This window comes from Paramisgurnus dabryanus, chromosome 13 (genome assembly GCF_030506205.2).
Source record: "Paramisgurnus dabryanus chromosome 13, PD_genome_1.1, whole genome shotgun sequence".
Classification (NCBI taxonomy): domain Eukaryota; kingdom Metazoa; phylum Chordata; class Actinopteri; order Cypriniformes; family Cobitidae; genus Paramisgurnus; species Paramisgurnus dabryanus.
This window is the reverse complement of record NC_133349.1, coordinates 16,832,716-16,857,549: the sequence shown is the minus strand read 5'-3', so window position 1 is coordinate 16,857,549 and position 24,834 is coordinate 16,832,716. Positions and strand designations below refer to the sequence as shown.

Sequence of the window (24,834 nt, the reverse complement as noted above, 5' to 3'; positions counted from 1 at the left end):
ATCGCAAATGCTCTACCGCACTACTTCAGTCAAATCCTGTCCAAGAGTCAGAAGATCTTTACCCCTCCCCTCTCTCTTTCCCTGGCATGGACTGTACTGTGTATACTGTACCAGACCGGGGGAGCGCTACAGTGCAGGCTCGACGTCACCTCTCCCATGGCGTCACATTGACGTAGCACATACCAGGCTCGAAGACACACATAAATGTGCTATTAAGACTTTCGCTCAGCGCGCCACATAAACAAAGGCACATTGCAACTTCAGCTCAGCGCATCCCCTCCGTTACTAACGCCGACAACGTAACAGTGGAGCTGACAGAACCACGGAGTACTTTTTGCTTCTTAGCTAAGAGGAAAATAACACAAATAATATTTTTGAATGAAAAATCAACTTTTTGCGACTACAAAATCAACTTTCATTCAAACACTATTTTCGTTTTCCACAAAATTCTTCTGGATATGGACAAGGAATAATTAGGGCTTTAAAACATATGTAAAGACGGAATCTCAACAGAAAACTAGTAAGTGGATATTTAATTTTTTTATATATGAAAAGTTTTATTGAAACGCATGTACGCGGTGAAATAATGTGTTTGATTTGTGTCATTTGTACCACGGTCATTATTTATATTTTAAATATTATAGAGAACTTTCTGGTCCTTGTGACCTGTTGAATGTTAGCTCTCCGCAGCGCATAGAAATGAACTGTGTTTTGTGTGATGTCTGTGTAGCAGATGGATGGACTGAATCAGGGTTTAATTTGCGAAAGGTAAAATATTCTCTCTGGTTGTCATGGAAATGGGATGCCACTTTCTCGCTTCGGTGAAACCGCTGGATACTCGCGCGGAGCCGGTAGATAGTCGCGTGAGATGCGTCCTTGAAAGCAACGGACTGAGTGGCACGCGCTCCAGAGTTTGTTTTTCACATGTTTTACCCGATCGTGTGCGAATGCATTTATTTGTTTGTAGTAGTGTTTGCGTTAAGACGACTGTCAGTGAGATGAGTTGTAGTCTCTGTAGCAGCCTATTGCTTTTCCACCGTTTGAATGAAACGACTGCACGGGCTCCATTCATTCTGTCTTGTAGCGCGCAAACACACATATGGACATAATAAACTACACATATGCACAATAATTGAATGTGCACAAACTTCGTTATATACAACTTTTATTTCTTATTTTATTTGTATTTTCCGCGTAAGAAGCTACATTTAATAAATTCATAGAAACAGAGATTCCATGTGACACACTGTTTCACTTTTTTAGAAGGCTTTAAACAAATGGGACAAGTTATAGTTACAGTCTGGCCGAAAATATTCGGAATGTGTGGTGTTTACATTCCTAGGTTTGGTAATTGTATGAAGTGACACTGATAAACTCATGGGCAACGAGTGCAGCTTTTAAAAGTATTTGACTATACCTTGTAGCGTATTCTTTAGATCATTAAGAATAAAAGAAAACAGGTGTGCAATTATACTCATCGTTGCACTTATAGCATATGCCACTTGCTGTAAAGGACAACTTTCTAACTTAGTATTTCTTTCACTGGCATATCCGAATAATTACAATAAATGGTGAGCGATGCTTGTCTGAAAGATTTATGATACAACTATATATTGATAAGGGTAAAGACCCATTTAAATTGTTGTAAAAAAGTTCAATCGTAAAGCACGTGAGATCGGGTCAGGGAGTACAAAGCCTGGTACAGCGATTCTGGATAAAGGCTGTCTCTCTGCCTCTTACTCTCAGGTCTCTGTCCTTGTCGTATGTCAAATTCCGTTCTCCAAGCTAATTTACTGTACTTGTATTTTTCCATCCCTTTATCTCCCCTCACTCCCTTTCTTTGTGTGTTTGTGGAAAGCCTCTATCTTGTGTGCGTATTGAACGCACAACGGAGCGCCTCTTACAAAGCGCGTGCTTCAGTGCTCTCTCGCGGTTCTCTAGGTTACCGGGGCACTAGCGGACCAGACGTACACACTGAAACACACGTCAAAATAACACTTAACCTCACTAAGACAAATTATGCAACCAAAACAGCATAATTAAGTCTACTGAAATCCATTTAACATTACCTAAACTGTCATAAGGATAAAAAAATATTTTTTTGAATGAACTTATTTCAGTCATTATGCAATTAATAAATTACTGCTTGTGGTCCGTTTCCAAATCATGAACGTTTCTGGGGTTTCTCTCGCAGAGGTTTGGGATTGAGATAAGCAGGAGCTCAATAATGTGGCTTTTGGCGAGGGTTGGCTTTGTGTGAGCGCGCCTCTGTCAGGGAGGGGGCGCTAGTCGCTTTTAAAAACTCAACGGTGGCGCGCTCTTGTTTATTTGACAGAAGACGGGGATAGTCTGACTTCGGCGAGTGCCCAGGTGAATATTGTCACTCTCGAGAAAAGAAAATACTGGGAGCTAATGGAACACAAATAGCTAGGCTAAATTATTTTACTACACGCCCAGAATTACTCTAGCATAGCTCGGATGAAGCACATTATATTACATTTAGACATATGGCATTTAATATTGCATTTGTAGACTGCTCTGTGTCTGTGAGAGCATGTGAAGAAGTTCTCTGTGCTCAATGCATATTACTTTTAAACCTTCATGCATGTCACCGTGAGCTGATTTTCGTCATCGAAGAGTTTTTGTTCACTTCAGTGTTGTTGATGGTGGGGTTTTCCTTTTGATTAGAATGTATAATCTGCATAGTTAACGTTGCATTTTTATTATTTCTGTAGACAATTAAGCATTCAAATTATTTTGCATTCTGCAACTTTCTGATTACGTGACTTCTGGAGTATTTTCACAGTTAATATACATTGCCCATTGTTTTTATATTTATTGTGAATTATTTTAACTTTGCATGTAAGAAAATAGCAGGTAACGATTTTGGATGATCAAATGCATGTTTTTAACATTTCCTGAATGTAAATTATATGTAGGCTACATTCGAATAAATAAAAACGTTGTATTAGTGAAGCCTGTATAAATAGTTTTCTTTAAACTTTTAGCCATTTTAAATGGGCTTGCATGCTGGTTTAAAAAGTTTAAATTGTTTGAAAAATGTGTTTAATCTACTATTCTATTAGTAGCAAATTAGTAGCACGTCTCTATCATTTTGCAATAACATTGTTTATGTTTGTGACTACATGTCTGCATGTTGTGGTGAACTAAATGCTATCGTCTTGTGCTTTCCCTTTAGACACCGGTTCGGAAGAGCGCCTGCAGCCCAGGTCTGAGTCCCGGTTACCGGATACCTCACCCGCCGCGTGTGCTGAAGCAGCCTCGAACCCCAGACGCGTGCAGCCTTCACCCGAGAAACCAACCACAATTCAGCGAGCAAAAGGCCAAACAGGTAACACAAAACAAAAAGAGCTTAAAAGCTTCATTTTACGTGTACACTTAATACTTTAACTAAGAGTATTCATCCTGTATATTAGTGTATTATTATTTTTCTACTTTAAGGAACATCAAATTAAGCTTATCAATTTGAAACGATTAATAGATGAAGCTTTTGTTCCTAATTGTGAGTAACTCTACATGCCGCGTAACGTTTCATCAAGTTTGGTTTGTCTGACTTTAATGACTTTGAAATTTCAGGACCGTGCAGTAATATTTGTATGAAATATATAGTATAAACGAATATTATGAAAAATAAATAAAACATTAAAACAAGTTGGTCTGGTCTGTTCATGCAATAACTGACACTTTGCATAAAATATAAATTGCTGGAATTTAATAGGTAAGCTAAAAGTTTTTTTTTTTAAGTAAGGAAAGGTTTGGTTGGGTATTTGTAAAGCAAAAATCTGTGATTTCTTCCAATACTGACTAATACATATTTTTTAAATCATTGTCATTGTTCTATAGTTATATAATTTCTAAGTGCTTATCCAATTAAAAGGTGAGGGGCTCAGATTGTGACACCTTTTCATACTTTTCACCTGACACGTGTCTTTTTTCATATTGTAGTCGTTTAATTTTTGCACATGCACCTTATAGCATCAAAACACATATCTTGTTCATGGTCTGATAACAACTTCGTGAGCTGCTTTTAGAACAAATATTCTGTGTTGTCTTAATGTAGGGAAAGTGAAAGTAGTTTGCACAAAGGTATTTTGTGCTATCTGTAGCCTATTCCACTGATGATTGTTTGTTTTTAAGACCAAATTGATACCTGCTACCGTGTTATGTTGTGTAATTATTATTATTTTATGTCGTTGATTTTTTTGTTTGTTAGATCTATGGCACTCTGACAATGAACAAGCGATCACAGTTTTTGGAACAGCTGCATTTTGTCCATCTAAAATGCACACCTCGAGGTTAGAAACTGTTTCATCCATCTAAAGCGCTTTCTTTATAAGCCTGCGTGTGTATTTGTGTGAGGTTCTCTGACTGGTGCATGCGCGCGCACGCATACACACACACACACACACACACACACACTTTAGTAAAGTATCGTTTCACTATGACTCTGTGTGGTCTAGACTTTTTAATCATTTAGATTTTACGTTGGACTGCGTTTCATTTTATTTATCCGTGTCATGATGGATTTGAGGAAGAGCATCGACATGCTGTGGGCTTTGCACGTGCACAAACAAACCATAAATGAAAACATACATAGTGAAAGTTAAATCGAGTACTGGGATAAGCTTTGCATAATTTATCTTTGCTTTAAATGTGTCAATTAAGTAAAAAATACATTTAACATTGTTTAAATTTGTGCATAACACGGTCTCATTTTGCATTAAATTAAAAACATATTCCAAACGCAAGTTTTTTAAAGTATAGTTTTTGTTTTGTGAAACTGGAAATCTTTTTAAAAATGTTTTGTTTGCATATGCAAAGAAAATGTTTAAAAAGTGTTAAAAGGTGTGAGCTATACTCCAAGTTTTAAATAAGACATGTAAGCAGTAAAATAAGTCTTTGGAAGGAAGTGCACAAAACATTTTTCTGTGATGTCGGTAAGAAAGTTTGACTCACTACTGCAATCTTCCATCCAGCACGAGATTGACATCAATCCATTATTCAGTTCGTATCTATGACGAAGAAGAGGTCGCACCTTGTACCACCCGCTCAATGGACTATTTATGTCTGTCAATAAATATGTACTATTTTACCAAAACTATTTAAGCGTTATTTATTTGTTTTTGCTAAATATTACTAACAACCTTCTCCTGAAACATAGTTTTATTAAAATAAAAAAAAATGAAATTAATTATTTTCCACTTATTTTCAATTAAAATTGTTGTTGCTAAGGTTCTTAAATATTTTTTTTAAACAACCAACCAATTCTAGGTTGAAACTTGATTTATGCGAGTTGACTTTCACGTGATTTATCCGTTCACGTGATGCACTGATTTGAGAAGACGTGAATATAATATCTGATGTTAAACACAGTGATGCCCGTGATACATTGTGCCAATGCGTTTCTATGTACAGTCTGTGTGGTGTGCGTAGCCTACAACTGGTCCGTGTCATCGCAGTTAAACAGACGGTTATAATTGATAAGCGTCATGATTTTACTAAACACACATTACGTGTTGGAGGCACGGGGATTACGGAGGTACTATACGACAGCGTCATTCCGACGTCGGCGGGTCTATGTACACTTCTCCACCTAGGGAAAATAAGCAAACAAAGGACACACACACACACACCTTGAGACTCAGGTGGCAGATGCACTTTAACAGCTGTGTCTAGGCGCACTGTTGAATGTTACATAACTTTGAAGAGAGCTCGATGCTCGACTTACCTGGAGCGCGGATGAACGGAATGAGTTCCTTTTTGCTCACTTAATAAGTTAACTTTAAGTCCACAACAACAACAAAAACAATTCCCCCTAAATTTCAGTAAAGTTTTGATTAATTATTTTCGGCCTTATGGGTTAACAATTATTAACTACTCTCATCTTGTCTAAACATGATGTGTAGGCATAATGTGTCATGTTTTGCATATTCCACTCATTTTCCTGTGCTCAACTGGTAGAGCATTGGGTTTGCGGACGTAAAGGTCGTGGGTATGATTTCCAGTGAACACATACTGATAAACTTGAATGTAACTTTGGATAAAAGCGTCTGCCTTTATGCATATTGTACTAAGTAGACAAGATATAATGGCTGATAATATGTATCGGCAATTCAAGTACAGGTATTTGTGGTGTGAAATTCAAGTCTGTAAACGTTCAACTGCTCTGTATTATTTTAATTTAAGAATGAGTTGCTTATTGATCGAGATTCAGCTATTGTTGACACAGGCCAGGAATGCACGTGCACCTTTTTGCATTTGTGCCCACCAGCTCATGGCCTAACCCATGTTTCCAGGTGAATGGTTTATGTACTAACTTGGTACTAACAGAATGAGCTGAAATGCAATGTTTAAACTATATCTGTACACCTGACTGAGCGAAATAATTCAAAAGTCAACATGATAGTTATTATGTCTCTCTCTCTCCATCTCTGTAGACATGCCCTGTGTTCAGGCCCAGTACGGCCCTGCACCTCATGGGTCCAGCTACTCCGCCCAGTCCTTTGGTTACCATGGTGACTACAGCGCTGACCTCATGGCGACAGACTACACGAAGTGTGAGCTCAGTGGGGGCGAGATCTCCGCAGCGGCCGCCACCACTTCCCTCCCCAGTTTTAACGTGTTTGTTGAGGGGGGTCTTGAGCCCAAACCCTCCTGCCTCTATCAACTCCCTCCCCAACGGCCTATCATCAAGAAGGAGCCTTATTTACCCATGGGAGCAACTGATGAGGGAATAGCTGGAAACTCCATGTACTTTAAGCAGTCGCCCCCTTCGACACCCCCCACGCCACTTCACTCTGGCCCATCCAGCAGCTCTTTCTTGTGGGACGAACACAGTCTTCCCCCTGTACCCCAGCCGTGCCTGATTGAAGGCCCGCTGAAGTCCCCTCGCTTCCCTCATTTCTACGAGCAGACGGTGCCGCCCTCCACCAGCGGCTATGACCCTGCCATCGGCCTTCCGCTGCGGCCCGAATGCTCTCCTTCGTCATCCTCTTCATCTTCACACGTGCCACCCAGCCTGGACACGCACTCACACACGCACTCTCATACACACTCACACCTGTACCCACTGAACATGGGTAAGCCAGGTAGCATGGCCTTTCGCACTCTGGGCATGGGCCCGTGCCCGTCACTCCTGGGGGAGAGTTTGCCATCATCCCCAAGTCGTACCAGCTCTGGAGAGGGTACCTGTGCAGTGTGCGGAGACAACGCAGCCTGCCAGCATTACGGTGTGCGCACTTGTGAGGGATGCAAAGGCTTCTTTAAGGTAAGACTTTAACATCCCTGCAAGAACAGCAGGAGATGAGTTTATCATTATTAAGCGTTGTCGTTAATATACACTGATAATAAACACACACTCAACTTTATTTAAGTAGAAGGATCGTAAGCAAGGAGCATTTAGATACAGTGACAAAACTATAGTTAGGCCTATAAAGCACAAGACAGTAGATTAAATTAGTGAAAAAACAAACTGCTGTCGAACGAAAAGTCGGGAAACACTTGCTAGATGGGAAACCTCTCGCTTGGATTTCCCATGATGCATTTTTTTGATGCAAGTATTGTATGATTCTAGTGTTATAAAAAGGGGTGTTTGCATATTTGTTTCTTATTGAATGGCACATTTCATTGTACGTACATGCATATGAGCTATATGAGTGTCTCTGTTATTATGTGAAGCGTAAGAGGGTTGTAGTTGAGCTTTGTTGTACAGTGTGAGTCAGTCCGCATCATCTCTTCTTTTGTAAATGTGGCAATGTGGTCGCGTAGTGTTTAATTGTGTATGTATTAGTGGTCATTAGTTTTTGTTCTTGGTTTGATAGGAGCTCTTGGCTGAAGAGCTCTAAAACGATCGCACTTCAAGTGCGAAGCTCAGGGTTAACCAACCATTGTTGCACACTCCATAGGTGTTCGAACCAAGGTTGAAGCCCACAATGTGAATAGCAATTTTTAGCTGTATTATGAATTTACTTTTAGGGGGTTGGCGGTGTTACGATCTATTTGAAGCGTTTGATGCTGCAAGCAGAATAATTTGTTTTCCTGTTCAGCGCTTGAAAAAAATGTTTAGTTTCAGTTTCAGAGATGTACCATTGTGACATAGGTTTGCTCAGCCTTTTCATGAAAGTACTTGCTTGTGTGTACTGAGAGTACTAAGGGTGAATTTGTGTGTGTGTGTGTCTGAGTGCTCTCACAAATCGCCTGAGTGGCGGTTGCCACGGCGCCTGTGAGGGTCGTATCCCTCGGTGACCGGTGAGAAGTGTGACAGCGGCGCACACTTAAAATACAGCAGCCTGGAGCTATGGCCAGGAACACACACATGCACTGAAGAAGAGTAGTGAAAGATTTGATATAAGGAAAAAACTGAGGGTTTTTTTAGGAAAAAAATAGGAAATTATTTAAGTTTAATTTATTTATGGTTATGTTGTTAAGGTTTAATAAATAAAATCTTACAGAAACAGTACAACTTAAAAAAAAAGGCACAAAGAAACTATTACAGTAGTTTAAAAAGGATTCTGAATGAAAGTGAAGTAGAGTGGCGGAGCTGAAATAATTGAAAATGGCCTGTGGTCTGGTGTAGAAATAAATTATGCCACTTTTCAATTAGTTTCACAATTACTTTTTATTTAGTAATTAATAAAAGCAGGGGTTGGTAAGCCTGAGGCTTTGTAGCCATTACTGCAACACTGGCACACAAATGACATCCACAAACAATTACATATGCACACTCGCAAGTCTTTGTCGATCAGCGCACTTATTTTTATGCATAGACACAGTCTTACTCACCACTAACTCGCAAAACACTCAAACCATTTAATTATCTCATGCAACTCATTAACTCACAATATAAATATTAGCAGGTGATTTTGAATACAGGGAAGCACATTGTTTAGCATTGTATATCCATTGTGAGCCAGCTAACACTTTCTACTTGTATTTTTATACAATAGAGTTTAATTTGATATTTTCAATCGATTCTAGACACAAACTATTTTAATGGCATGTGCATTCATATTTATATTAGCCCTGCCCCACCCCTCTAAGTTTGTGTTCATTAAAAGGCATTAAATAATTCACAATTCGCTCGCTTCTACTTTCCATCTGAATGCAAACTGCTGCCGCAGTTTCAGAACGAAAATGATAAATACGCTGAAATATTTATTTTCACATCATTTCTTTGGTTTGTAATTCACTCTGTGACTCATAACCGACACTGAGTGGGAATATTTATTCTGAATATATACCTAATGGAGGGTCAGGGCAGGCGCGCTCTTTCACCAAACCTCCACAACCCACTCCACAGGAACTGAAGTTTAACAACTCTTAGCAAAATCGAATTACAACTTATCTTGAGCGCTTTACTTTGCAAGCTTTATACTAGTTTAATCCGTTGCAATGGAGATAAATGCATTTATTTAAGTATTGTAACATTTACGGAGTGTTGAATAATAATTAAACACATAAATATGCTTCATTCATGCACATAGTTTTTTCCTTAAACTGAAGGAAATAGCAAGAGGAAGTCACTGTGTCATAACCAATTAATGATGACCCAGTTCCACCTCTTCTATTGAACAGCCATACACACACATACAATCTAATTACACACCCAGAGGAAAGAGAGAGAAGAAAGTCTGATCATCTCTGATTAGGGGAGGAGAGGACGAGGAGAGGGGGATATAAGTTCCCTAAGGGGTTTTAATGTGCGACAGGGCCATTAGCACATGTTACATGTCATGAATCCACAACTGCTTGTCTTTACCGACCCTGCGGACCCTGCTGTGCACTGGACCGCAACTTTGTGTGTGTGTGTCCGTGAGAAAATGATGGCAGTATGGACAAAGTCAGGCCAAATCAAGCTCTGTATCGTCATTTTACAGGTATTTTTAGTTTTAGTTGTAATGTTTTTAGGAGAAACCTTGGATGTGGTTGGATATGCTAGCTAAACCCTAACCTTACATGCCCTTTCGCCATTTAAACAAGTCAGGAAATTAAAGAAATATATTATAGTAACCATAACAGTTATTACAATGTTTGCAGTGTGACATCAATGATGGCATAAAAAACACAAATACACAGAGAGAGAGAGGCTTCTGTCATCTAATACCAGCTGTACAATCATTTATATAATTTCATGAACATCATAAGATTTCCATTTATGTAATAAAACTTGTTTGAGGTTTGTTTGTGACCGGCCCAATCTGTCACAGTCTGAACTGTAAGATAGATTTACTTAGATAACTTAATTCGTGGATTGTGTGAAAGAATAAAGTGTATTTTCTGACCAAGGATGTTTAATAGGATATATACTCCAGAAGGTTTTTCAAGTTAAGTCAGACTTGATCAAATAAATGTAGTATTAGATGTAAATGTAACATATAGTAAACAAGTTTTGGTGCATCCACTGGAATATTATTGTACTCATCGTGATAGTTTTGCATTTATTGGCAATCAATTTAAGTGAAATATGAGAGACAAATGGATGGATGCTTGTGTGGGTGTCTCTTACCTTCACTTTACAGCAGATTTCCAGTTTCCTGGGAAGCGCAGGTGGTATAATTGATTTCATTTACACCTGTTGAAAACAGCTGTGTATCATACTCTGATCGTCTTTATTAAAATCCAAACTGAAAAAAAAATGTGAGAAACGAATATATAAATAACTTTGAAAAGAACTAACCTTTACTGAATACTTCTGGATTGCTACATTGCCTACGTGATGTAGATAAAACTTTACATGTTCAAAACTGTAAGTGAAGATGTTTGTTTAGAAACTTTGAACAACTAGCAGACTAGCTAAATGAATAAAACTGGTATTGTTGATGTAAGTTTCAGTGCTTTTAAATTGACCGCAGTTGTAGCTTGTTAAAGCATTGTTTTTGTTTGTTTTGGATATTGCCTTCACCACCACATAACTTACCGGTCTCACGCAAGTTGGCGCCTAATATTTTGGTCTAGCACGTGCATTTGATGTTAAAGTTGACGCTTGCGTAAAGTTGTTTCCTCGCCGTCGCTACAGTTTCGACGACGGGAGTCCTCGCAGATCGTTTTGATTTCATTTTAATAAGGTCAGTAATAATCGCTCATATTCACCCGAGGAGAAAACAACTCCCAGGGGGGCTATTCCAAAGGAACGATCCGCCAAAACCCTAAGGTGCCGTGAGCTGACCCGCGAGTTTCACAAACAATTTTATCACGCGGAGCGGGATGTCTCGCGGGAGAGGCCTCAGCACGCTTTGCGCTGATCTTCATTGTCAGTGCTTGCGCTAATAAAATTGTCCCTCCTGCAGGCAAGGCATGGCGGGAAATTAATTTTATCTAATTATCCTGATGGAGCTAGAGCTGTTTCACGTTGTAATTAAAATCTGACCTGCGAGCTTCCTTTTTAATTCTTAGTCCGAAAAGAAATCAAATTGAATAAATAAAATGTTTAGACCTGTTCACTTATTGTTTTTCCTCTCTCTCTCCCTCTTTCTTCTTATGTGTATTGCTGGTGGCCACAGAGGACGGTGCAGAAGAATGCAAAGTACGTGTGTTTGGCCAGTAAAAACTGCCCCGTGGACAAAAGGAGAAGAAATCGCTGCCAGTACTGCCGTTTCCAAAAATGCCTCAGCGTAGGCATGGTGAAAGAAGGTAACACAATATAGACACACACCTCTAAGTATACAAATACAGAAAATATGAATCTACATAAGAATCTAATATGCATTGTGGCCGAGCCACTCAAGCCAATTATCCCACAATGGGCCTTGGTGCATACGACCTCAGCTGGACCTCTAGTTAAAGTCTGACGGAAAGGATATAGACAGTCTTTACCTTAATCACTTAAAACCTACAGATACGCACACTGTCATCAAGAAGCGGTGTGCATTAATACGGATTTGGCGCGTGGCTGGTTTGGTTGGTTAGTAGGAGTGTGTATGAATTAAGCTGTAATGGATGTGTTTACCGGCTGTACTTTGTTTCTGCAATCACATCTTATCAGCAGCTTCAGAGCCGGTAATAACAAGCCATACAGAAGAGTCACAGGCCCGTGTGTTTATGGGTACATTTAATTCTTATAGAATTTAAGCACGAATGTAGCGTAATTCAAAAAGATCACACATTAGTTCATCTTTCACACCCTGCCTGCCTCTTATAGTTGACATTCTCTCTCCTGGTCTTGGTCCTCTTTCCAAGACCTGCAGCCAGTCGTACAGCTTTCAACTGCCCCCTACTGGTCAATACAGCTTTCTTTGAGAGGAATAGAAGCATATTGGTGAACTAGTTGTTGAGCCTGAAAACCTTTACACAATGTTCACCTCTGTCATAATCACCTCTTGATGTCCAAAGGAATAATACTGATTGGTTTACACCAGGGGTTTTAATAGAGTAACCAAATATTGCTTGTGTTGAAGTGCATAAATATATAAATTACGTACCATTTATGTATTGCATTCTCTAAAATATTTTTGTATATGTTTGTTATACAGTTGTACGCACAGACAACCTTAAGGGGAGGAGAGGTCGCCTTCCGTCCAAACCAAAAAGTCCACTTCAGCCCGAGCCCTCACCCCCATCACCTCCACATAACCTATTAAATGCACTAGTCCAGGCATACTCCCAGTCTACACCACGAGAACCAGACTATAGTCAGGTACCCGAGTGTGTGTGTGTGTGTGTGTGTGTGTGTGTGTGTTTTGCTGTTGTATTAAACAGATATTTAATTTTTTTTATCTAATATCAAAATTAAATATTAAGCAAATAAATATTAAATGGCATCACGCAGATAAAATATATTGTAATTTGACTTATCATCACTCTGTTTTTTTCTGTAGTTCAGTACGGTGGAGCCGGTGGGATCGTCTGAGTCTCAGCAGATCCAGATGTTCTACAGAGTGCTAACTGGCTCAATGGAGGTGACACGACGCTGGGCCGAACGTCTGCCTGGTTTCTCTGAGCTTCACCGTGATGACCAGAACCTGCTCATCGACTCGGCTTTTCTTGAGCTATTCGTGCTTCGACTTGCCAACAGGTGATTCATAATTTTACAGATTAGTAGGTGCCATGTCAGAATTATTATTTTTTTCTTCAAAAAAATAGTCCCAAGCTGTCACTGGGACAGTACCCTTTAAAAAGGTCTACATATGTACCATTTGTGGCAAAATAAGTCGGAATGCACACTGTCTAATTTTGAGCTAAAGGTGAAAGAAAGCATAAATATAAATTTTGGTCGAAATTGAGGTTTTAAAAAAAAATAAGTACATTAACTCTTTCCTCGCCATTGACGAGTTATCTCATCAATTAAGAGAAAACGCTTCCCTGCCAATGACGAGTATTTCCGGCTTTTCGCAATACCGCCATTATCCACCAGGTCCACCATCCTCTTCCGCAACTGACAGACAGATCCAAAGCATGTGCACATGCGCGAGAGCACTACACCGATATATACACAGAAATATAGTTTTAAAAATATCTGTTTTGACAAGAAATCATGCAGATATAATCTGTTATGTCTTAAGTGAATGTTTGGTTAAAGGGGGGTTGCACGATCTCTGAAAGCCAATGATGATATTTGAAATCACCCAAACAAACACGCCCCTACCCCAATAGAATCTGGACCTTTTTTTGATAGACCCACACATACACAACCCAGGCAACGATGTCGGTAGACACGCCTCTTACTGCTGATTGGCTACAAGTATGTTTTGGTACTCGTCTCGAAGCATTTCCTAAAAATCGTGTACCCCACCTTTAACTACGAGGGAAAAATATCTGATGTGAAACATTGTATAAGATCCTTGCATTACATCAGATCTCCCAGCTGTTTCAATGTCAATTAAACAATGAAATAAAGAAAAATAATTACATATTTTTCCTATAGATATTGTTTTTGACTTTGCGTGTGCCAAATCTATTAGTTTCACCATTGATTTTATGAAATGGATGCAGTGATTTTGTTTTTGAACCTTCAAAAATGTCTTACTCGATTATTGGTCAGATTTCAAAAAATCATAGTTTTTACGTTTTTAAATGGAGAATGTCAAAATATAACTTACGACGCTCATTCTGACTCAATTTGCTAGCATGGGTCACATTTTTTACCTTTAAGGAACTTAATATGCACTCTTTTGGTACCAGTATATACCATGTGGTATGGATATAGCAGTTCACTTAAAATCCTCTCGTAATATTTTGTAGCAACTGTCATCACGTTCTTTCTCGTGCCGTTACATATGTCTTAGAAGTTTTCAATGATTTCCCTTCTGCTTTAGAAATTAGCATGAGGTGTTAAGTACATAATGTGTCATTATGATTGTGAGAAAAGTCATTCACAGACAGTGTCATGATTTATATTATATAACAAAGTGCATTTACTATATTAGTAATTGTGCTACCGCAACTTTTTCTATGAGTGTGTGTTTGTGTTTTTCCCTCGATTCAGAACTGCAGGGTTTCAATGTGCGCTGTGTAGACGCCGCATTGGAATTCACTTATTGGGTATTTTTGGTTTATTGGTTAACAGCCCTGACTTACATTTCCCCTTCAGACATTACATGTGTGATTTTAACAGAACATACTTGACAAGATAACAGTCATTAACATATGGTTTACTGTCATATGTCACATCTGTATTTTACTTATGTATTTGTAAGGCAGTACATTGCAATGCAGTACAGTCACATGCTAGATTAGTGACCTGTTGTTTCTAGACTTTAAGTTGAAGTGTGTGTTTATGTGTGGATGTGTCTGTGTTGTGACTCAGTGACATTCTAATGTTGCTTTAACAGGAAGTGGATTCTTGTGTCAGCTCAGCTGCTCCCTGTTCAAACAAGTACTGGTCTCTCTCTCTCTCTCTCTCTCTCTCTCTCTCTCTCTCTCTCTCTCTCTCTCTCTCTCTCTCTCTCTCTCTCTCTCTCTCTCTCTCTCTCTCTCTCTCTCTCTCTCTAAAAGCAGGTGCGGGGAGGGAGGGCAGTGGGTGGTGGCGTCACAGCCTCAGTAGGGAGCTGCAGACTTCTGACTCATTTTAAGTGGTGGGATTCATCCGGGTTTACGTCACATTCGCTCTAAAACTCACAATATACATGCTCACAGCATGCGGAGACGTTTGATCCAAGCTGTGTCTCAATTCGAAGGCTGCGACTTTCTAAGGACACGACCTCAGAAGGCGAACATTCGGTCTTTGAAGGTCGTAGCCACTGAAGTCCACGAAGAGAACTGAAAATGAGATGGTCTAGCCTTCGGAGGATACCAGTTTGCGTCATCTGCTGTACGCGCCAGCATGACTCAAATTAATCAACCGTAGGAATATATACAGCATATATTGAGAAAATTATTAATAGAAAAACGAAAAAATAAACTTTAGAAACTTTTTTCTGCTAAATACACACTTTTATTTGGCAAATGTTTTACAGGTTTATTTTAAAATATCCAGCCGTTATACTCAGCCGTCCATTCGTTTTGTCCTTCACAGAAGAAGGACGCATTATGCAGCCTTCGGAGGTCGCAGCCTTCGAATTGGGACACAGCTACAGTCAAACGTACACATTTTATGTACATGCAATGTTATGACATGTTTTAAAAATAGGCCACACATCCAAAAACAATGAGATCACATGTTGCTCGTGCACACTCAGAGAGAGAGAGAGAGAGAGAGAGAGAGAGAGAGATGCACACATTCTTACAGCCACACTGAGGCTAATGAGTAAATTAATGGACAGCAAATAATTTTCTTTGTAATAATGACAGACTTTCTTTTGTATTTTCTCTCATTCGTTTCCTGTTTTCTTTTCTCGTCTTCACTAGTAGTAGGTAATTGGCAAATTCCAAATGCCGTGTGCACCCCTGAGGGGTACTCCAAAAGTCTCCTGTGCCCACATTTGTTCTCATATATCCATAGACTATATCAGTAGGACATTTTTCTTAAATATTTACATATTTTTATGTTTGTTCATCTCTTTTTGTTTGTTTTAGAAAATGTCACACATCATGCATAATTCGAATTAAAGGCAAAAATACTATTTCTGATTCGGTTTAAGCATGATGCGTTGTTTTCAAAGTAACTTTTTTATTTAAAATAAATTAGATGGCATCTACATACCGCATGTATATTTGGAGGCCGCATACATATGTGATACCATGCAGTCTATCTTTCTTTTTGAGTCAAACTCACTTTCCAGTGCAGTTTGCCCAGTATAATATATTATGCTGATCATGTGTTTGTGGGTTCTGCACGCAGTGGGTTAAAACCATTAGGCTGTTTTAATGAAGCACATATTTTGATTATTTACCCCTCAGAGCTTCAAAAACAGCTCAGAAGATGACTCTTGAATATCTCCTCTCTGTATTTCCCTTCACCCCTTTTCCGTTCCACCTCCTTGACTATACGAGTGTGTGTTTTTCATGCAAACTAATGAAGAACAGTTCATGCAGCAGAAGCCAGCACTCCACAGGAAAAAGAGAGGAAGTTTTTCTTCCTGAATTGCATGGTTAAGAGTGAAAGAGAGAAGAGAGATGAGTGGATGGAGAATAAGATAAGAGTGGGTGTTTGGGGCAATTATGCACAAACGTTCTTCCTCTACATTTTTAAAACTTAAATAAATACATTTTCGACCTCAGAATACAATCATACCAAGACAACTGTACTGCTGACCCAAAACCCTATACTAAAGGACACAGCAGAGGGAGAGAGAGAGAGAGAGAGAGAGAGAGAGTTGGAGAAATAAAGAGTTTAATCTCAGGAATGTTTTAAAACCTTTAATTGGGAAAGCTTGGCATAATTAGGTCCATTCCTATCTTTGATGTGCTCTTCCCTGTGCTGGCTTTCATTTGTCGCTATGGTAATTGTTTCCGTGCAGTATGTCTCAAACACGGATTTTCAGCGGCCAATCAGAGCCCAGATCATCATCACATGAATCAGCGAGAGGCGATAATCAGTGTGTTTATGCGTGCGTATTACAGCAGTGTGTGTATGTGCGCTGTGATAGCGTGTCTACATGCCGAATTAAAGGCTCGCAAATGCTAAATTGAAACAGGTACCTGTTCTGAAGGGAAATGGAAAAAAGCTGATTAATTAAAAGATGAAAGTAGCCCACTGATCTCCTGCCTTCAGACGCCACCTTAAAGCAGTATAAATAACAACAGTTCCTCAACTAAACCACCAACCCCCTCTCTCTTTCTGTCTCATTTTTGCACAGGTCAATGCTGGCAGAAGAGAAGTTTGTGTTTTGTACAGGCCTTGTCCTGCATCGGCTGCAGTGTCTGCGTGGCTTCGGCGAGTGGCTGGACTCCATCCGGGACTTCAGTGCTCACCTGCAGAGTCTCAACCTAGACATGCCGGCTTTCTCCTGTTTGTGCGCGCTAGTGCTGCTCACAGGTAACACACAATCGCCAAAACACTCATTTTTAGAGTTTGTCTAGTATGTCCTCATGGGGAAGGTTTGCTGTTCCTCACAATGCTGTTCATTTCTGGTTTTACTATACTTGTAAGGACAAATACTTGCATTTGGGCTTCGCAATACAGGTATAGGCAAAATGACCCACAAACACACTCATATGATGGAAAGTTCAAGTCATCCCCATCCTGATCTTACCACTTTTTTCGGCTGCTATTGGTTGTCACAGTGATCACAGGTGTGGAGCAGGTGCTGACAGAGATTAGGTTCAACTGAACATCAGGAATAATCCACATTAATCACACACACACAAACGCACACACACAGCAGATACAAAGAGAGGGTGAGGTTTTTAAATTTGTCCTCTGTGAGCACAGGTGGAGATAGTTGATTATTGGTCGACAAAATGTGCGTGCGTGTGTGTGTGTGTGTGTGTGTGTGTGTGTGTGTGTGTGTGTGTGTGTGTGTGCGTGTGTGTTTGGGTCAGCAGGTGCTTGAATCTTAACATGCATTATTAACAGGAAGGCAAAGCAGCAGGTCAACCTTTATAACGACAAACACACACAGAAACACTTTCACTCTGATATGTTTTTTAAATTACTTGAGGTTATACCACAGGGCTGCTGAATGCTGTATTCTGATTGGCTGAGAAATGTTCCATAGGTGTTGATTATTTTTTGATAAACGCACACCTGACTTTTTAAATGTCTTAAAAATAGAGACCAGAGCAATGTTTGTCGTAACCATGGTATAAGCGGAATAATTGACTCCGGTCCTTTGAATTATTCGGAAATAATGCACACCCACGGTGTAACCATACCACCTTGGGTGTGCATTATTTTTTTATAATGTAACGGCCCGTCGTCAATTACAGGGTTTTCACGGGTCCTTAAAATCCTTGAAAGGTTGTGAATCTAGGTGAAAAAATAAAAGGCCCTGGGAAGTTTTTGAAAATACACATAGATAGATACATGTCATTGAAAGTGCTTGAATTTATTTTATGCAAGAAGTTTTCTGGAAAAAAAATCCATATTTTTCCCTGTGTAGTGTAGGATAATATCATAAAAATTCTAGACTTTTTAAGCACACATGCAAACTGTTCACTTTAAATGCTTATATCTTCGGTAACGTCTCGGGTTACCTATGTAACTGTTGTTCCCTGAGAGGGGAACGAGACGCTGCGTCTCCCTTGCCATACTTCCTGCATAAATGTAACGCTATCTTTGGCAATATTTCTGATAGCAATATACTTCCTGGCTCCCACGTCACCCTGTCTATGTCGTTAAGCCTCACCATTGGTTAAATTTGACATACACATTCAGACGCACTTACCCCTGAATGCGTCTCCAAAGTGTCACCGCAGTGACGCAAAGCGAGTTCCCTCGAAAGGGAACAACACAATGTATATTAAATGTATTTTACAATGTATTTTAAAAGTTTACACGATGTAACTTTGCTCTCACTTGAAATGTGTACCCACATTTTGTCCTTGAATTTGTGGGTATTGGACCTGGAAAGTCCTTGAAAGGTCCTTGAATTTGAAGTTAACTAAGGTGTGGGAACCCTGAAATTATTCCTTACGTAATCACATAAATATTTATTTTATAAGTTAATGTAAAACCCCGTTTGTAAACTATTTCACGTCTATAACGTAACATTTTTGAATAATATTACAAATGGTTAAATATTCAAAAAGAAAGCTGTAAGATGAGACTTGATTGTGAAAAGTAAGCATTTTATTACAGAATGGAATCAGACCAGAATGCATGATTTTGCTAAAACAATGCCTAAATAGCTCTTTGACTATTGATTAATAGTATCCAATAATCTGCATGCTTGGCCAAAAAAAAAAAAAAAAAAACGTTTTAGAGGAAGAGGTGGATTATCATGATTAATATTTTTAACCTTAAAAAATGTCGAAAAATATTCATTTGAAATAACAAATGCTTCAATTATTAATTCACAGTATGACCAATAAGCATGCATTGATTTTACAATACTAAAAAAACAGCAAGTACTTTTTGGCAGGGAAAGAAACAGAAAGAGAGAGAGTGATGTCTAGCCATCAGTTTACATAGTCGCCTATCCAGCGGGCACAATTCACCTCCCTTTTCTCTGCCACAGTATACAACTGAATATATATATATATATATATGTGTGTGTGTGTGTGTGTGTGTGTGTGTGTGTGTGTGTGTAGCCCCTGTGGAGCAGCACTTAACTCTGTAGAGGAATTGAGCACTACTCAGCAGAGCTCTGCCATACTCCATTCCCTCCCTCTCTCGTTCTCTCTCTTTCTACCTCTCTCTAACTCTCCAGTCCTCCACTCAGTCTATCGACCCTCTAAAAGTGTCTGTGGTGAAAGAGCGCCATCGATCATCCCCCAGGAGAGAAAGACAGAGAGAGTGAGAGAAAAAACAGTGAGAGTGTAAAAGGACGTAGGCTGAATGCAGCTACTCCAAACACATCTAATTGAAACACACACACAGATACATCTAAAACAGGGCAACATCCCATCACACGTCTGATAACCATTGAATGGGCAGAAATACAGTAACAGGTGTGAGGCGCGTAAGAGACGGGCTGGACTGCTGCTGATTCGAGATAAGGAATAAAAATATTCAGGTTCTGATTCCACTTAATGGGATTCTGACATGATTTACTCACCCTGATGATGTTTTATTCTGTTGAACATAAATATTTTCTTTTGCTAAGTAGTTTATATTGAATATGTGGACGTTTGCTGCCATTTGTTGGCTTTGGTCTGATAAGTGTGAATTAGCATTAACTTTACCGCACACATACAACATGTATATGTTATATGAAGACTTGCTTGTGTGTTAATGGGGTCATAGATTAATGTCACATTAACAGGCCGCTGGTGTTCAGGGACTGCAGGGTTGCTATGGGTAACTGAATTAGTGCTGGTTTCTAATTTAATTTGGTTACTCATTGGTCCAGATAATCTTTCTAATTGCCCTACATCTGTTTTGGTTAAGCATTTAAAATGTGTATAAACGTACAGATTTGCTTGCGCAAATGTGTTTATTTATGTGAGCAGGTGTTATGAATAATAAATTCACAAAGGAGAAGACGAAACGTATTTACTCTTCCTTGCTTTTTCTTATTGTAGAACAGTGTCCGGGTCTAAAGGAGCCCAAGAAAGTGGAGGAACTGCAATCCAAACTCATCTGCTGCCTGCGAGATCATCTAAGCTCGGTCGGGGCAGGAGGCGCGGCCTCTTCCGGCAAGGCCACACCCTCCCTCGGAGCTGTGCTCGGCTTAAGGTCAGAGCTTCGATCTCAACGTACACAAGGCCTACAGAGGATCTTCTACTTGAAGCTTGAAGACCTGGTGCCGCCACCGCTGCTCATCGATAGGTTTCTGGACACTTTGCCCTATTGATGAACACTCCCACTTTTTATCGCCACTGACACGCCCACAAGCTCACTCAGACACGGCCACAGCGGCTATAAACTCGTACTGTGGGGACAGAGCCGGTAGCATACAGTGACACTGAATTCAATTCCCACGAGTCCCCAGATCCTGACAGGATAGGACTCCACAGTGTCTAAGGAGAAAGAAAACAAACCAATCATATAAGCGCTTTTATTCTCTGCTCTGCGCCTGCTAGTGTAGATATGGGACAGGGATGGAGCGTGTTTGTATGACTGACATAACGCTCATCGGGAAGAGCTCACGGCTGCTGTGAACAATGCCTGCAGCTCAGCGTTTTACGTCAGTATTACTGGTGCGAGAGTGTGTGTGTACGTGTGACAGTCCGAAAGTTCCACCACAATCCACCTCAACGGCAACAGTTTTAACACACAAGTGCACGCAAAAATCGTCCTTTCACACATGCACATGGATCTAAAAGTCAGCTTCGGATGCCAGATTATGACATATCAACTGTCACTGGAAGAAACGAAGTGGATGTGTGTGCGAAAACACGTAGGAGTGTTTCTGAGGGAGGCTATCGACACAAACAAAACGACAGAGTGCATTAATGTCCAGAATCACAGTTGATCACACCCCAAAAACCTGCAAACAAGTGCAATTTACTAAGTGCTATTGTAAACAAAGAGAGAATGAGTGTGTTGTGTTTGTGTGTTTGCATGTGTGTGTGTGTGTGTGTGTGTGTGTGTTCCAGTCCTATTTCAAACTCTAAATTATTTTAATACTAAGACTCGCCTTTTAAGGTAAAGGTTTCAAATTGAGTTAATTTAGCACAGTGTGCGCACTAACTTTTTAATGACGAAGTTCCACAAACTTGAAATAACTAGGTTTTTTTTTCATTATTAAAAAACGAGGAATTTAATGGTTAGGATAACGGACTTAAATATTAGAAGTAGAATTGGGCTTCAAGCACTTAACAGGAAGAAGATGATAAGAGAAGAGACGGGTGCAGAGAGAGGACGTTATGGATGGAATGAAACATTCCGCGTTCATGCTCATTTTTGTATGTTTGTAATGTCTACCCCATTTATTCATATATGAAGGACATTGTTGCAAAAATGTCCTTTGTATGTAAAAAAAGTAAAAAAGGATGATATGCATGGTTTTCTCCTTGCCTCTGCTGTATTTATTTTGCAAAGACTGCTGGCTCTACAAGGGCTTGAACACACTTACTGACCGGGCGTAATCGCTTACTTTACCATACGGCAGCAGTTTGAACAGATGAGAAAAGTACAAATTATATAAATATATATAAATATATATATATACACACAATACAGAACTAATATTTTGAAGTGTTTTTATCTGATAGCTTTTTCAAATCTTGTGGTACAAGTTGTGCATTGTTTTTTGGAAAAGAAACATAAAAAAAGAGAAAAAAAACATGTTTTTCAACGTCTCTTGGTTTTAGTTTTGTTTTTTCTTTTTGGTTCACTGGAGACTCTGTTCAGCACTTTGAAATCATAAAAAAACTTCTGATTATTTGTGTGAAAGCGTCTTTCTCTTTTAACCTCTGTGTAGAGTTTTTTGTGTGCTCGTCTGAAAGCATAAGATGTGTTTTTCTGTAGACGCCTGTGTTTGTTTTTGTGACTCAGGATGAGATGAGGGGCCACCCCTTTGTCAAGTTCAAAGAGCACAAATGTGCCAGGTGGTTTATCACCCTAAACCTATCAGGTGTGGTCTTGTTCACGGTTTTGAGAGACCCCATGGCATTGAGGTTTAGGAATGGGAAAGAAGGATTGAGCTGTGGGATGGATTCAGATCATTTTGGAGGATTCTGACTGCATCAGGCCTGCGGTCCTTGTTAAGCCCCATCGATCCACGTTGTGACATTTCAGTGCAGAAACACACTCGCACACATTCACACTGGCATGGCTGCTCTTTCTCTGTCTTCTCCATCCCTTTCCTAATTTGTCATGGATTGTCAAGAGCAAAGCTCACTGTGCATACACATGGGCATACGTACATGCATATAAATATACAAATATAAAATGCCTGATTAATAATGCAGTGAATGTTTATTATTTTAGAAAAATTATGATAATCATATTGAATTATGAAAACTCAATTGTGCCATGCACAAACAAAAATGTTTATAAACGCAGAAGAAATGTATCTTAGAGACGCTCATTCGTGGCTCCAAAAACTTGCATTGTTAGTTATTTATGTCCTTATAAATACAAGTAAGACATAAACCGAGAACTGTTTTAGACATTTTTGAGATCTGTTTTGAAACTTCAGATGTTAGTCATCTGAAATGTGAGATTTTAGGAGAATTAACTGATGGGAATTATTATATGGGAGCAGATACTACATTCGAATTATTATCATATACTTATTCAAATGAGATATAGAAGACGTTAATATATTATCTTGTCAATGTCTTATTTTTTATATTTTAATAATATTTTAAGTATTCATTGGATGCTCTAAACACTCAGATCAGCGTACACGCTTAGACAGGTGGAAGGCTGGTTGGTAAAGCTGTCAGTCTGGGGGAGGGCAGATCGATTCAGAGTGACAGGTAGCCAGCCCCCCTTGAGTCTTCATTAAAACCCGTATTAGGGCTGCAGGGGGACGGGCGCACACGCACATACCTCATTTCCCTGTAAGTATGGTGTACTGTGTGTTTGTGTGGCTCATGATATATTGATTGGTTGTTAGTGAGTGCGTTGAGGGGATCAGCAGGGATGACTTCACACTGTGTGGAGTCGAAACAAAGCTTTAGTGGAAGAGCGAGATCACTCACACACATGCAAATCAGCTATAATGCCAAAATGCACATTTGTATAGCTGTGACCACTATTAATACAATAAAATAACAACTTTTGAAAAACAATCACTGAAAGTTTATGAAAAAGTTTTATTATTAGTGTTTTATCTTTAGATAACCTGGGAAAGTTTCAGGATTAACCTCAGTGAAACAAAATAATCATACTCTTTATGAGGCATCCAAATAGTGTAACTCAATAACTCCAATTTAAAACCACTTATGATTTTCATAAAATTAACTGCTGATCAAAATGGAGATACTGTTTAAAGTTTAGTAATTTAAACAATGTAATATGAACATTAAATATGTACTGTTTATAATATATAGGGGCGGTATCCCAGACAGGGCTTATCATAGTCCCAGATTAAAATGCATCTTTAAAGTGCCTTAATTTAAAATGGCCTTGCACTGACATATCTTAACATATGTTAATGACAATGTTTTGTCTCAAGATGCACACCAGTATTGTTTTTTCATAAAGTTTTTCATACTTAAATTTCCTAATATAAGTAGGGCCTAGTCCTGGATTAATCTAAACCCTGTCTGGGAAACTGTCCCATAGTGTATGAAAACGAGGATTAAACAAGTAATCCTCCTTACAATAGGGTTCTATTAATTAACATTAGTTAACATGTTAAGTAACATATCTATTTTACCTGCATTTATATTTGTATAATTATTTGGTATTATTAGAAATACAGCTGTTCAAGTTCACTTAGCAATAATGGTAACAAATACAACGTTTGATTTAAAGAACTAAAAAAATTTGAAAATGTAAAAATGATGTACACATTAAAAAAATCCTGGATTATTTTCAACACAGCGTTGGGTCAAAAAAAGGGGACGAACTCAGCCGCCGGGATATACTGTATAAAACCTAGAAAATGTTTATATTTAATCCAACAATTGGTAAAAACAACCCATGAGTTGAAACAACCCAGCATAGATTAAATTACAAACCTGTGGGTCGGGTTCATCCCTTTTTGACCCAGTGCTGGGTTAAAAATACCCAACATTTGTGTAGAGTTCATTGTTAGTTTATGTTGACCAAGCTAGTTAACTTATGTCAAAAAATGGGGAGCCATATTGGAAAATGTTATCATAACACATTTCATATTCTGTTTGTTTACATCTAAGCAATCAGAATTATAATGTTTACATGGTAGACAAGTAAAAATAAACCTATAGACCTACAAGAGGGAAAAAAGGCATAAACTC

At 39.0% G+C, this 24,834-nt stretch overlaps 1 protein-coding gene across 2 annotated transcripts; it reads left to right on the top strand.

The window, feature by feature from the left end:
• The first annotated feature begins 212 nt into the window (after positions 1–212).
• Positions 213–22,325, top strand: nr4a3 (nuclear receptor subfamily 4, group A, member 3). 2 transcript variants are annotated; one of them, XM_065245521.2, is made up of 9 exons: positions 213–520; positions 3,200–3,352; positions 4,235–4,316; positions 6,459–7,288; positions 11,520–11,649; positions 12,489–12,652; positions 12,834–13,030; positions 17,193–17,371; positions 20,521–22,325. In XM_065245521.2, the coding sequence occupies exons 3-9, from the start codon at positions 4,253–4,255 to the stop codon at positions 20,790–20,792; spliced, it is 1,836 nt and encodes a 611-aa protein (XP_065101593.2). In that variant the 5' UTR covers positions 213–520; positions 3,200–3,352; positions 4,235–4,252; the 3' UTR covers positions 20,793–22,325. The 2 variants fall into 2 exon arrangements, with proteins under 2 accessions (XP_065101593.2, XP_065101594.2); XM_065245522.2 differs by lacking the exon at positions 4,235–4,316.
• Positions 22,326–24,834: the final 2,509 nt, after the last annotated feature.

Coding starts and splice junctions, on each gene's coding strand:
- nr4a3 (XM_065245521.2), top strand. CDS start 4,253: ATGAACAAGCGATCACAGTTTTTGGAACAGCTGCATTTTGTCCATCTA. Junction 13,031..17,192: donor GTGCTTCGACTTGCCAACAG/GTGATTCATAAT, acceptor ATTTTTGCACAG/GTCAATGCTGGCAGAAGAGA. Junction 17,372..20,520: donor CGCGCTAGTGCTGCTCACAG/GTAACACACAAT, acceptor TTCTTATTGTAG/AACAGTGTCCGGGTCTAAAG.